This window comes from Thunnus albacares, chromosome 18 (assembly GCF_914725855.1).
Source record: "Thunnus albacares chromosome 18, fThuAlb1.1, whole genome shotgun sequence".
In the NCBI taxonomy this organism is placed as follows: Eukaryota; Metazoa; Chordata; class Actinopteri; order Scombriformes; family Scombridae; genus Thunnus; species Thunnus albacares.
This window is the reverse complement of record NC_058123.1, coordinates 6,456,594-6,471,889: the sequence shown is the minus strand read 5'-3', so window position 1 is coordinate 6,471,889 and position 15,296 is coordinate 6,456,594. Positions and strand designations below refer to the sequence as shown.

The following is a 15,296-nucleotide window of genomic DNA, read 5'->3' as shown; positions in this document are numbered from 1 at the left end:
CTTTTATCCTACAGTATAAAACCTGCTAAATTTTGCCTATTTTAGATTTGGGTCTCAATTCTGGCACATCAAACATTGACAGAAAATTCATCAAATTACAACATGGAATAAAAGATTAGACCCATTAAAATTGAATAAAGGCAATCATTCATATCCTGCTGAAATCAAGCAAACTGCATCAAGCAAAGTGCATAAAACAAGTGTGTCGTAAAAGATATAAAGACAATTAAATGTATTAAAACAATATAAGCAGTCATTTAGACAGCTCAAAGCTCTGAAACAGGAGGTCATTGCCAAAGATGACTCCTAAATTTCCTTACATGTAATGATCCAAACCTGAGGTGGAAGGCGTCACAGTAGAATAAGAAAAAAAAGTAACACTTTATTTTATTTTAATATACAAATAAAGAGACCTGTAAATTAAGTGTTACCAAAATCTCTATCTGAAGGGAGATAATGATCAGGCATAAAACAGCTTAATAATGATTAATCCACTAGCATTCAGTGCTCTGTGTGTTATCTGAGTTAGGCATAGTGTGTTGCTGTTGTGAGTTTTTCGGAGCCCTGAAGGAAACCTTCATCCTCTTCACTGTTCTCTCGCTCCTGCAGAGGAACGTGTTCTTCACATGATCCCTGAAGTCCTTGGAGATAAAGTAGTAAACAAAAGGGTCGATGCAGCTGTTGAGACTTGCCAGGCACAGGGTGGCGATGTAAAATCTGTACAGGTGGTTGTCGGCCCCGCCCAACACGAGGATATAGTGTACCAGCAGCATGACATTATTGGGGGTGAAGCACACTAAAAACATAACCAACACTGTGATCATCAAGACCACAGCCTTCCGTCGCTTCCTGGTGATGGCAGCATCTGTCATGCTGTTCCTGAGAGCTTTGAGCATGAGGATGTAGGATATGATGCACACAATAGTGGGAACAACAAATCCCAGAGTTCCCATTGTCAGGAAGTAGCCAGCTGATATTTTCACCTGACTTTCCCTGGTGACATCATGGCAGGTAAGGATTTTTGGCTTGAAGTTTGTTATTCTGACCTGTTGGTCATGCAGGTAGAGAGGGATAGTGATAAGCCAGACCACCACCCAGACTGTGACGGAGACGGCAACGGGTATGCGGTTGTCCCTCTGCTGCTCGGACAGTGGGTGGACCACCGCCCAGTAACGCTGGACACTTATGCAGGTGATAAAGGCGATGGAGCAGTACATGTTGCTGTAGAAAAACGCCACCAGCACTTTGCACAGCCCTTCTCCGTAGATCCAGTTGTTCCCGTTGAAGTGGTATGATATCTTCAGGGGGACCCAAATGACAAAGAGCAAATCAGCCAGAGCCAGGTTTGCCATGTAGATTGACGAGGGGTGCTTTTTCTTGGTCCTGAAGAGGAATACCCATATTGCCATGGTGTTGGTGGGCAGCCCCACAGCAAACACAATGATGTAGATAATTGGGAGGAAGATAGTTGTAAGATGACTGCTCAGGATTTCCTTGTCTTGAGGTCTGACTGCTACCCCATCTGGGCTCTCTTTATCAGGGACGTCTTCTTCTATTGTGAAGTGACAATATGAAAACATGTGAAAAGCAGAAGTATGCAGGTTTACATGCAGGAACAAATTTTAATTTGACTACATCTGAAACTCAAATGTGAGTGGCACTCTGTCCCTTTCAACCATGAGCATTTTGATCTGTTTCCTACTTGTAATAATAGTCCTCTGAGCTTGAGTCAGCAGTATTACAACAATATCCATTTTACATATAACTTTATCATATATTTTGATCAAAGTAATTCTCATCCAGCCTATAGCTTGAGAACTGTTCATTCGATCTACTTCGTACCTGGCAGGTCTATTGCTGGGAATCAAGGAAGTGCAATGTTGATGTGTGAAGTTGTTTGAATGAGTGGTTCTTGAGAAATATATAAAAATACCCCATAAACAATGTTGATTTGTTTCTTCTACCCCTCGAGTCAACGAACGGAAAAACACACAGCGGTATCAGAGGCTCGTTATATTGATGAATGTACAAACACGATGCACAAATAGCGTAAGTAGGTTAGATGTTTTATAAAGTACACTTCAGACTGCCAGAAGTGTACATATTACACTAGACAGAGCAAATGAAGTCTCAATTTACCAACAATGGTAAAATTGTGACCTATTCAACTTAAATGAAAAGTTTTTTTGGCCTGCTTGTGAAAACTATATAATAATCTCACATTTCATTCCATAAAACCAGAAGCATCAAATAATCCCTTCCAGACAATATCATGCTCAAACTGCCTCCTTACTATCACTACCAGTAACCTACTTGTTCCTGTGAAGGAGAAAGCTGCTAATATCAGCTCTTATGAAATGTGACTGTTCAAAATACTAACTTTTAAAAAATAAATTTCATGTTTAAATTCTTCACACCACCTTTGTTTGAGTGATAGATCGCCCAAAACAAAAATTAACAAATGTAGACATCATTACAACTAAATCCTGTGATCCTTGAACTTCATAATTCACATCATCCAAACTAAATATTCAAAACACATCAACATGATAAGAAATACTGATCAAGATTTTTTTTGTCCCAGCACAGGGAAGATGCAATGGGATATTTTATTGTTAATAATTCTATTCTAATTCTATTGATGTTGTTAATTGTAATGTTTATTCTTTCCTACAGTATATCTTGACAAAGAGGCTGGAAAGAGGATGAACAGAGCAAAACACCACATCAGTTCAAAAAAAATCAGAAATCTGACTTTGTGCATAACTTGCTTTACAGGCACTTTAGACAAATTAGAAGCAAAAAACATGAACATGCTTCATTGTCATGAATGACTACAGAATGAAGCAATATTACTAAATATATAACTGATATAACTACATAAAAAGGAAACATTACCCTCACTGGGACCATCCCATCATATGATTTTTAATTAACTGGTTAAAATAGGACAGAAAGAAATTAAGAAAATCCCAAGAAATAAATTAAGATTAAAAAAGATCAGTTTCAAGTTAGTGAAATCGAGAAAACACACTTATGTCACGTTTTGTGCAAAGAGTACATCATTTCCAGCTGACTTCTCCCCACCTTTGCTCACTTTACCGTTTTTTATTGGATCTTCACTGGCTCGGGGGTAGCCATCCTTCCAATCTAGACGGTAGCTATGCACCTGACCTGGGCTCTCTATAGCAGGGATGGCGTACACTGTTGTGAAGTGACAATATGAAAACATGTGAAAAGCAGAAGTATGCAGGTTTATATGCAGGAACAAACTATAATTTGACTACATCTGAAACTCAAATGTGAGTTGCACTCTGTTCCTTTCAGCTGTGAGCATTTTGATCTGTTTCCTACTTGTAATAATAGTTCTCTGAGCTTGAGTCAGCAGCATTGCAACAACATCCATTTTACATATAACTTTATCATATATTTTGATCAAAGTAATTCTCATCCAGCCTATAGCTTGAGAACTGTTCATTCGATCTACTTCGTACCTGGCAGGTGTATTGCTAAATCAAGGAAGTGCAATGTTGATGTGTGAAGTCGTTTGGATGAGTGGTTCTTGAGAAATATATAAAAATACCTCATAAACAATGTTGATTTGCTTTTTCCACCCGTCGAGTCAACGAACGGAAAAACACACAGCGGTATCAGAGGCTCGTTATATTGATGAATGTACAAACACGATGCACAAATTGCAAAAGTAGGTTAGATGTTTTATAAAGTACACTTCAGACTGCCAGAAGTGTACATATTACACTAGACAGAGCAAATGAAGTCTCAGTTTACCAGCAATCGTAAAATTGTGACCTATTCAACTTTAATGAAAAGTTCTTTTGGTCTGCTTGTGAAAACTATATAATAATCTCACATTTCATTCCATAAAACCAGAATCACCAAATAATCCCTTCAAGACAATATCATGCTCAAACTGCCTCCTTACTATCACTACCAGTAACCTACTTGTTCCTGTGAAGGAGAAAGCTGCTAATATCAGCTCTTATGAAATGTGACTGTTCAAAATACTAACTTTTAAAAAATAAATTTCATGTTTAAAGTCTCCACACCACCTTTGTTTGATTGAGGGATTGTCTAAAACAAAAATTAACACATGTAGACATCATTACAACTAAATCCTGTGATCCTTGAACTTCATAATTCACATCATCCAAACTAAACATTCAAAACACATCAACATGATAAGAAATACTGATCAAGACTTTTTTTGGCCCAGCACAGGGAAGATGCAATGAGATATTCTATTGTTAATAATTCTATTCTAATTCTATTGCTATTGTTAATTGTATTGTTAATTCTTTCCTACAGTATATCTTGACAAAGAGGCTGGAAAGAGGATTAACAGAGCAAAACACCACATCAGTTCAAAAAAATCAGAAATCTGACTTTGTGCATAACTTGCTTTACAGGCACTTTAGACAAATTAGACATGAAGCAAAAACATGAACATGTTTCATTGTCATGAATGGATATAGAATGAAGCAATATTACTAAATATAATGAGCAGAAACAATATGTACTGTACCCTCACTGGGACCATCCCATCATATGAACTTTAATTAACTGGTTAAAATAAGACAGAAAGAAATTGGGAAAATTCCAAGAAATGAATTAAGATTAAAAAAGATCAGTTTTAAGTTACTGAAATTGAGAAAACACACTTATGTCACTTTTTTTGTGCAAAGAGTACATCATTTCCATTTGAATTCTGTGTTTGTTTCATCTAATTTTGAATAAGATGTTGGCTTTGGTGCTGCTACAAACATGAATAGATCAGATAGTGAAAAATGAGTTTGAGGTAAAGGGAGGCTGAGGTGAAGGTATAGTACATGGTAAAGCACAGCTGATGGTAGAAGTAGACATTGTAAACATTAGAATTACAACTGAATGTTATATATTAGGAGAATCTATTTGCAGTCACTCACTTGGTGAACGTCCTGGACCTGGAGTAACAAAAGAAAGAGATTTACACACATGTAATAAAGTGTATACTACTACTGTGTAGAATTACATAAATATACACACAGGGATTTTGTAGGGTTTTTTTGTTTGTTAAAGCATCCATTTTCATCTGAACTGGTTGTAGCTTTGTGGCAATATCAGCAGAGGAGTAAGAAGTACAGGACAGGGGATGTAGTTCAAACAAGCATACTGTATGTTTTTCCCTCTATTTTTCAATTTGAATCAATACAGAATGAAGCAATAAAACTAAATATAATGAGAAGGAACATTATGTACTGTACCCTCACTGGGACCATCCCATAATTTGAACTTTAATTAACTGGTTAAAATAGGACAGAAAGAAATTGGGAAAATTCGAAGAAGTCCTACATTTATGCAAATTAGTTGCATAAATGTAGGGCTTAAATAATGAATAATATTTGGCAAGAGGTTGATTGTGGTGGGAGAAGTTTGAGTTTCATACTGCTTAGCAAACTTTTTTTTTTAAACAAAATTGAACTTCACATTTTTCATATAAAGATAACTCTATATATGCATCCTAAAAGCCATCCGTGAATACCAATAATAATAGATAGAATAATAGAATAAAAATAGAATAACAACTGAATGTTATATATTAGGAGAATTTATTGTCAGTCACTCACCTGGTGTAATTAATGGAGGTCGACCTGGAATAACAAAAGACAAAGACATTTACACACATGTAATAAAGGAGTGTATACTACTAAAATGCAGAATAACATGTATATACACACATTACAAACAGGGATTCAGTAGGTTCTTTGATTTGTTTTATTGAAGCATCCATTTCCATCTAAACTGGCTGTAACTTTGCGGCGATATCAGCAGAGGTGTAAGAGGTACAGGAGTACAGGAATAAATACAAAATAAAGCAATATATTGAAATATAATGAGCAGAAACATTATGTACTATATCCTTATTGGGACCATCCCATAATCTGAACTTTACTTAACTGGTTAGAAAGGGACAGAAAGAAATCTGGAAAATTCCAAGAAATAAATTAAGATTATAAAAGATCAGTTTCTTTTCTTTGCACTATATGAAAATCACACTACGTCATGCATTGACACTGAATGTTACAAGTGATTGAAAATAGTTATTGCAAATTAGTTGCATAAATGTAGGGCTTAAATAGTGAATAATATTTGGTTGATTGTGGTGGGAAAGGTTTGAGTTTCATTCTGCTTAGAAAACATTTTCTTTTCATACAAAATTACACATTACATGTTTCGTATATAAAATAACTATATATATATATATACACCCTAAAAGGCAGATGTTAATACCATGTTAGTGTGTACTATGGCAATAATTCAATATAATTCTGATCTGTTTATCACGTAGTATTTTTTTCCTCCTATAATTTATTTGTGTGCAGTTGGTGGAGTTAGACATGTTTTTTTTTTTTCTTTTTTTCTTTTTTTGGTGTTCGAACTTCTACAATTTCCCAGAACTTGGGTATCCAGGTTGGTGAAATTGAGAAAATAAACTTATGCCACCTTTTGTGCAAAGAGTACATCAGTGTCATTTGAATTTTGTTTTCATGTGAATTTGGATAAGATGTTGGCTTTGGTGATGCTACGAACATGAAGAGATCAGACAGTGAAAAGTGAGTTTGAGGTAAAGAGAGGCTGAGGTGAAGGTATAGTACATGGTAAAGCACAGCTGATAGTAGAAGTAGACATTGTAAACATAAGAATTACAACTGAATGTTATATATTAGGAGATGTGGTTCACGTTGTATAAAGACGCATAATGTTGTTTTTTTCCTCCTCTATTGTTACATTTGAATGAATACAGAATAAAGCAATATAATAAAATATAATGAGCAGAAACATCATGTATTATATCCTCACTGGGACAATCCCATAATCTGAACTTTAATTAAGTGGTTAAAATAGGACAAAAATAAATTGGGAAAATTCCAAGAAATAAATTAAGATGATAAAAGATCAGTTTCTTTTCTTTGCACTATATGAACATCACACTACTTCATGCATTGACACTGAACGCTACAAGTGAATGAAAATAGTTATTGCAAATTAGTTGCATAAATGTAGAGCTTAAATAGTGAATAATATTTGGTTGATTGTGGAGGGAGAGGTTTAAGTGTCATACTGCTTAGCAAAAACATTTTCTTTTCAAACAACATTGTACATCATATGTTTCGTATATAAACTATATATATACACCCTAAAAGGCAGATGTGAATACAACATGTTAGTGCATATGGCAATAAATCAGTATAGTTCTGATCTGTTTATCATGTAGTATTTCTTTCCTCTTATAATTCATTTGTGTGTAGTTGGTGAAGTTAGACGTGTTATTTTTTTTTCTTTTGTTTTTGGAGATGAAATTACTAAAGGGTAAAGAGAGGCTGAGGTGAAGGTATAGTACATGATAAAGCACAGCTGATGGTAGAAGTAGACATTGTAAACATTAGAATTACGACTGAATGTTATATATCAGGAGAATTTATTTGTAGTAACTTACCCTCTTCATATTCACCTGGAATAACAAAAGACAAAGAAATTTACACACACATAATAAAGGAGTGTGTGTAACACACTGTAAACTGGCTGTAACTTTGCGGCGATATCAGCAGAGGTGTAAGAGGTACAGGAGTACAGGAATAAATGCAAAATAAAGCAATATAATTAAATATAATGAGCAGAAACATTATGTACTATATCCTTACTGGGACCATCCCATAATCTGAACTTTACTTAACTGGTTAAAAAGGGATAGAAAGAAATTTGGAAAATTCCAAGAAATAAATTAAGATTATAAAAGATCAGTTTCTTTTCTTTGCACTATATGAAAATCACACTACGTCATGCATTGACACTGAATGTTACAAGTGAATGAAAATAGTTATTGCAAATTAGTTGTGTAAATGTAGGGCTTAAATAGTGAATAATATTTGGCAAGAGGTTGATTGTGGTGGGAAAGGTTTGACTTTCATTCTGCTCAGAAAACATTTTCTTTTCATACAAAATTACACATTACATGTTTCGTATATAAAATAACTATATATATATATATATATACACCCTAAAAGGCAGATGTGAATACCATGTTAGTGTATACTATGGCAATAATTCAATATAGTTCTGATCTGTTTATCACGTAGTATTTTTTTCCTCCTCTAATTTATTTGTGTGTAGTTGGTGGAGTTAGACATGTTTTTTTTTCTTTTTTTTTCTTTTTTTGGTGTTAGAACGTCTACAATATCCCAGAACTTGGGTATCCAGGTTGGTGAAATTGAGAAAATAAAGTTATGGCACTTTTTGTGCAAAGAGTACATCATTTTCATTTGAATTCTGTTTGCATTTTATGTGAATTTGGATAAGATGTTGGCTTTGGTGCTTCTACGAACATGTAGAGATGTGACTGAAAAGTGAGCTCGAGGTAAAGGGAGGCTGAGGTGAAGGTATAGTACATGGTAAAGCACAGCTGATGGTAGAAGTAGACATTGTAAACATCAGAATTATAACTGAACATTATATATTAGGAGAATTTATTTGCAGTCACTTACCATCTTCATTTTCACCTGGAATAACAAAAGAGAAAGAAATTTACACACACGTAATAAAGGAGTGTATACTACTACTATGTAGAATTACATAAATATACACACATTACAAACAGGGACTTTGCACATTCTTTGTTTTGTTTTATCAAAGCATCCATTTCCATCTTAACTGGTTGTAGCTTTGTGACAATATCAGCAGAGGTGTAAAAGGTAGAGGACAGGAGATTTGGTTCACACCAATTAAACAAGCATAGTGTATGTTTTTTTACCTCTACTTTTCCATTTGAATGAATACAGAATCAAACAATACAACTAAATATAATGAACAGAAACATTATGTTCTGTATCCTCACTGGGATCATCCCATGATTTGAACTTTAAGAATATCCCAAGAAATAAATTAAAATTAAAAGTTTCAAGTTATTGAAATTGAGAAAACACACTTATGTCACTTTTTGTGCAAAGAGTACATCATTTCCATTTGAATTCTGTGTTAATTTCATCTAATTTTGGATAAGATTTTGGCTTTGGTGCTGCTAGGAACATAAATATATCAGACAGTGGAAAGTGAATTTGAGGTAAAGGGAGGCTGAGGTGAAGGTACAGTACATGGTAAAGCACAGCTGATGGTAGAAGTAGACATTGTAAACATCAGAATTACAACTGAATGTTATATATTAGGAGAATTTATTTTCAGTCACTCACCTGATCCATATACATGAACTTCAACTAGAAAACCAAAGACAAAGAAATTTACACACATGTAATAAAGGGGTGTATACTACTACAATGCAGAATAACATTAATATACACACATTACAAACAGGGATTTAGTAGGTTCTTTGATTTGTTTTATTGAAGCATCCATTTCCATCTAAACTGGTTGTAGCTTTGCGGCGATATCAGCAGAGGTGTAAGAGGTACAGGACAGGAGATGTGGTTCACACCAAATAAAAAAGCACAGTGTAGATTTTTTTACCTCTACTTTTCCATTTGAATGAATACGGAATAAAACAATGCAACTAAATATAATGAACAGAAACATTATGTACTGTATCCTTACTGGGATCATCCCATAATTTGAACTTTAATTATCTGGTTAAAGAAAGACAGAAATAAATTGGGAAAATTCCAAGAAATAAATTACGATGATAAAAGATCAGTTTCTTTTCTTTGCACTATATAAACATCACACTACTTCATGCATTGGCACTGAATCTTACAAGTGAATGAAAATAGTTATTGCAAATTAGTTGCATAAATGTAGGGCTTAAATAGTGAATAATATTTGGCAAGAGGTTGATTGTGGTGGGAAAGGTTTGAGTTTCATTCTGCTTAGAAAACATTTTCTTTTCAAACAAAACTGCACATTATTTTTTTCATACACAAATAACTATATATATACACCCTAAAAGGCAGATGTGAATACCACATGTTAATGTATACTATGGCAATAATTCAATATAGTTCTGATCTGTTTATCATGTAGTATTTTTCCTCCTATAATTTATTTGTGTGAAGTTGGTGGAGTTAAAGATATTTCTTTTTTTCTTTTCTTTTTGGTGGTGACACTACTGCAATTTCCCAAAACTTTGGTATCCAAGTTAATGAAATTGAGAAAACACATTCATGCCATTTTTTGTGCAAAGAGTATAAAATTTCCATTTAAATTATGTGTTCATTTCATCTAATTTTGAATAAGATATTGACTTTGGTGCTGCTACAAAAATGAACAGATCAGACAGTCAAAAGTGAGCTTGAGGTAAAGAGAGGCTGAGGTGAAGGTATAGTACATGGTAAAGCACGGCTGATAGTAGAAGTAGACATTGTAAACATCAGAATTACAACTGAATGTTATATATTAGGAGAATTTATTTGCAGTCACTCACCTGGTTCATATTCACCTGGAATAACAAAAGAGAAAGAGATTTACTCACATGTAATAAAGGAGTGTATACTACTACTATGCAGAATAACATAAATATACACACATTACAAACAGGGATTTTGTAGGTTCCTTGTTTTGTTTTATTAAAGTATCCATTTCCATCTAAAGTGACTAGCTTTGTAGCGATATCAGCAGAGGTGTAAGAAGTACAGGACAGGAGATGTGGTTCATGCCAAATAAAAAAGCACAATGTAGGTTTTTTCCTTGCGACTATTACATTTGAATGAATACAGAATAAAATAATATAATTAAATATAATGAGCAGAAACATTGTGTACTGTACCCTCACTGGGTCTATCCCATGATCTGAACTTTAATTAACTGGTTAAAATAGAACCAAAATAAATTGGGAAGATTCCAAGAAATAAATTAAGATTATAGAAGATCAATTTGTTTTCTTTGGACTCTACGAACATCACACTACGTCATGCATTGGCACTAAATGCTACTGTGAATGAAAATAGTTATTGCAAATTAATTGCATAAATGTAGAGCAAAATAGTGAATAATATTTGGCAAGAGGTTTATTGTGGTGGGAGAGGTTTTAGTTCCATGCTGACAGACAGTGGAAAGTGGGCCTGAGGTAAAGGGAGGCTGAGGTGAAGGTATAGTACATGGTAAAGTACAGCTGATGGTAGAAGTAGACATTGTAAACATTAGAATTACAACTGAATGTTATATATTAGGAGAATTTATTTGCGGTCACTCACTTAGTAGATCTGGTGGACCTTGACCTGGAATAACAAAAGATAAAGAGATCTACACATATAAAGGGAGCTATACTACTACTATGCAGAATAACTTCGCAGCGATATGAGCGGAGGTGTAAGAGGCACAGGACAAGGGATGTGGTTCGTGGCAAATAAACAAGCATACTGTTGGGGTTTTTCACCCTCTATTTTTACATTTGAATGAACACAGAATAAAGCAATATAACCGCATATATATAAATATATAACAACAAGACGCATACAGGTCGTGAACGTATTACAGACAAAGTTATTTTTACAATGAGCAGAGCGGTTTCGCTTTTCTTCACATATCAGCACAGAGATTGTTTTATAATGAAAATTACAGAAAGAGTAAGAGACACATTTTTTGTCTTTAGTCAACAGAGACTCGCACACAGAGCTCTTCAACATCACAAATCAATGTTCATGTATTTTGCTTCTTTTACTTCTCTAGTATTTCGCATCTAAAACATAATCTACTGAAATGTCCGTCAGAATAGTTTTATACAGCTATTAATGAGACTGAATTGTACATTAATGTCGTTCATGTGTCACTGAATGTAATCCGGGATGTTGCAAAAACATCAGTAATGATGTTTATTGCCCACAGTTGGCTGTGCGTCAGATTCTTTCCTTTTTACTTTATTAAATACCTGCAGCATCACACAGAAGCTGAAACGATACATTAGTGATGTGCGCATTCACGCACCTGGCACAGCAGCAGTAACTTCATTAACAGGATCGGCAAGGATCTAACGGTAAATAATGTTCTGTGTTCTGCTACCCATCTACACCATTGACTGTATATAAAGAGGTCAGCTGTTACACACAGATTCCAGGTTTATACGGTAGGATTGTTTGTAATAAAGCATATACATAAACATACAATATCTGTGTCCGCGACCCCAGAAAATATATGAATGGAACCGTGTGTGCATCCGCGATCACCCCGCATTTCTGAAATGAATCCGGCGCCCCTGACACTGACTATCTCTGTAACAAATTGTCCACAATTTCACACATTCACCATACACGGTCCAGCCATATAGGCTACTAGGTTATGACCAAGTCTTTTTGGATTTTAAATCTACCTGAGCTGAATGTTTTCATGACAGTATAAAACATTAGTGATGGAAAAAAACAAAGCAATATCTTACCTGACTGACAAAGACAAGTCTGGACGCAACACAAAAGGAGAAACAGGTGAGACCATCGAGTCTTTAAAGTCATGGCTGCAAGAGCGTGTTAAAATAAAATGTAATGTAATGTCCGATGGTGTTACTGCTTCACTGTTTGAAGTGCCATCCCCTTTTCAAATAGATGATTTGGACACTAGTTGATGTGACTGAGTCAGCTGACCGCATCTAACCAACCGAGACACAGCTCGGGTTGATTTCGGTAATATGATAATAATCTCACTCATGAGTTCATCTTCCTTCCGTCATTGATAACTAGAACACGCATTTCTCTTCATCTGCACTACAGGAACATTATATGGAAACATTCAAAACCCGCTTATCAATGATATTTCTACGCCTCCACTGATATAATATCAAAGAATAACTTATATATTGTCAGAAGATATTATTTTATGTTTAAATGACCAGCGTGTGTGACTTTTTTTTTTTTTTTTTAGGTCAGCAGGTTTCATTTATGGACTTTGGTGGTTATTGTCCTTCTATTTAGATTATGCATTGAATTTTAGAAGTGACAGTAACACAACATAAAACTGATATGTGACATTACAACGAAGGTCAAGTTCATGTCAATCCCTCTAATTTCCTGTTGACTTCAAAACTGTCCTCATCACGTAAGATGATCAGTTAAATCTTAAAAAACAGCTCTGAAGCAATCTAGTAACGAAGGTAAATATGCAGCTGAGTGATGTGACCACGTCTTTCGACTCCTCTAATAATCTGAACTGCTGCATTCTGGACAAGCAGTTGTGACTTTGGGTTGAGTCTAAACACAAGGCAAGCTTATAAAAGCATAAAATATATAAAAACTGGTTCAATTTGTAAAGATTATTTTTACTTTGGAGAAAGTTTTATTTTCTTACTTTTGTCAAGTCCCAAACAGGAAGCACAAACTCCAACTGCATGTTTAATATGTTGAAAACTGCAGTTGCCTTTTATTACGTGCTTTGTGAAATCTACAGTAACAGTTAAAGTAAAGTTCTTCAACATGATATAAGGCAGTAAATGGGAAATAATATTGAAGGGCATGTTTTTAGTGACCTAGGTTACTTGCCATAGTAGGGAAATTGTGGAGAGGGTTAAAAAGAAGAGGAGAAGAAGAGTTTTTTTGGGAGAAGTCAATTGTATTATTGGTTGCATATGCCAACATGTTATGTGTAAACTGAGGACAGTGATAAATAAAGTTCCATAAAAGTTTACCTTCACCTCCCGTAGTATTCTGTGCAGCAGTGTAACAGAGGAGGAGTGAACAAGAGCTGAGTGACAATCATTAACTGAAGTGAACAATTACGGTGTTAAAATGCCATTTCAAAAGAAAAGAAGAAAAAACAAAGACGAGTGGATGATGTGTGTTTTCACAAAATGGCAACAATTTAGTTGATACTTTTACAGTTGGACAAAGAAAGAGATATTTCTGACATTATGCCAGGCCCTGGGAGGTATGAAAAATCTTCTACACACAGAATAAATAATTGGGATGAAATTTTGTCTTTGAGAGGAATTTTAGATGAACACAACCCTGGATTGTGAGCAAAGGTTAAAATATCAGGATTATTTTGAAAATGAGAAATACCTGGATTGATCTTTCCCATGTCGACCCGTCCACAGAGTCAGGAAACTGCTAGTTAGACAATGACTTTTATTGACAAACTAAAATGTAGATATACAAGCAAAAATTATTACTTTAAAAACACAGACAAACTTTTTTTCCTACAGTATAAAACCTGCTAAATTTTGCCCATTTTAGGTTTGGGTCTCAATTCTGGCACATCAAACATTGACAGAAAATTCATCAAATTACAACATGGAATAAAAGATTAGACCAATTGAAACTGCTTAAAGGCAATCATTCATATCCTGCTGAAATCAAGTAAAAACTGCATCAAGCAAAATGAATATAAAAAATATAAAAACAATTAAATGTATTTACAAAAAACATGAGCAATAAATTAGACAGCTCAAAGCTCTAAAACAGGAAGTCACTGAAAAAGATGGCCCCTTACATGCACTGAACCAAACCTGAGGTGGAAGAATTGAAAGTAGAATAAGAAAATAAGCAAATGTGAGTTGGTCTCTGTTCCTTTCAGCTGTGAACACTTTGACCTGTTTCCTACTTGTAATAATAGTCCTCTGATTCTGAGTCAGCAGCATTATAACATACATTTTACTTATAACTTATGTAATTTATATAATTAGAGTAATCAAGACCAAAACATGAAACAAACCAGGCCTATATTTAACCGAACATGACACAGGGTTGATTTCAGTAATACGATGATAATCTCACTCATGAGTTCATCTTCCTTCCGTCATTACCAGCAAGAACACGCATTTCTCTTCATCTGCACCACAGGAACATTATGTGGAAAGACTCAAAACCCGCTTATCAATGATATCTCTAGATATCTACTGATATAGTATCAAAGAATATGTCAAAGTACATAGTGCAGTGCAATAAAAATACTGCAGTAAAAATACTCCTTATGAACATGGCAGGATTTACCTCCTACAGGCAAAAGTTAGTATTTTGCCCCACTACACATGGGAGTAGGACTCTAGAGCCAAACTTATTTGTTGATTAATTGATTTGCTGATATGATCGACAATTAATTGCCAGAAATGTTCATAATTATTTATTGTAATCTTTCTGAGCAAAGATGCCAGAAATCCTCTGGTACCAGCTTGTCCTACGTGAATATTTGCTAGTTTTCTTATATATGACATATATTTCTTATATAATTGGGTTTGGGCTATTGGTCAGATGAAAGAATATGTTAAAGGACAGGTTCACAGTTTTTCAAGCCTCTCTTATCCAACAGTCAGGTGCCCAAATGAACACTGAAGTAGCTTTTTCTTGCCATAATCATTCCTCCTGTTCACACTG

General features: G+C 34.7%; 1 protein-coding gene across 1 annotated transcript; it reads right to left on the bottom strand.

Annotated features, from left to right (window-relative positions):
- Nucleotides 1-1,601, bottom strand: LOC122967886 (proteinase-activated receptor 2-like). The gene has a single exon (XM_044332677.1). The coding sequence runs from the start codon at nt 1,578-1,580 to the stop codon at nt 495-497; it is 1,086 nt and encodes a 361-aa protein (XP_044188612.1). The 5' UTR covers nt 1,581-1,601; the 3' UTR covers nt 1-494.
- Nucleotides 1,602-15,296: the final 13,695 nt, after the last annotated feature.

Excerpts from the sequence above, each read along its gene's own strand:
- LOC122967886 (XM_044332677.1), bottom strand. The coding sequence starts at position 1,580 with ATGTTTTCATATTGTCACTTCACAATAGAAGAAGACGTCCCTGATAAA.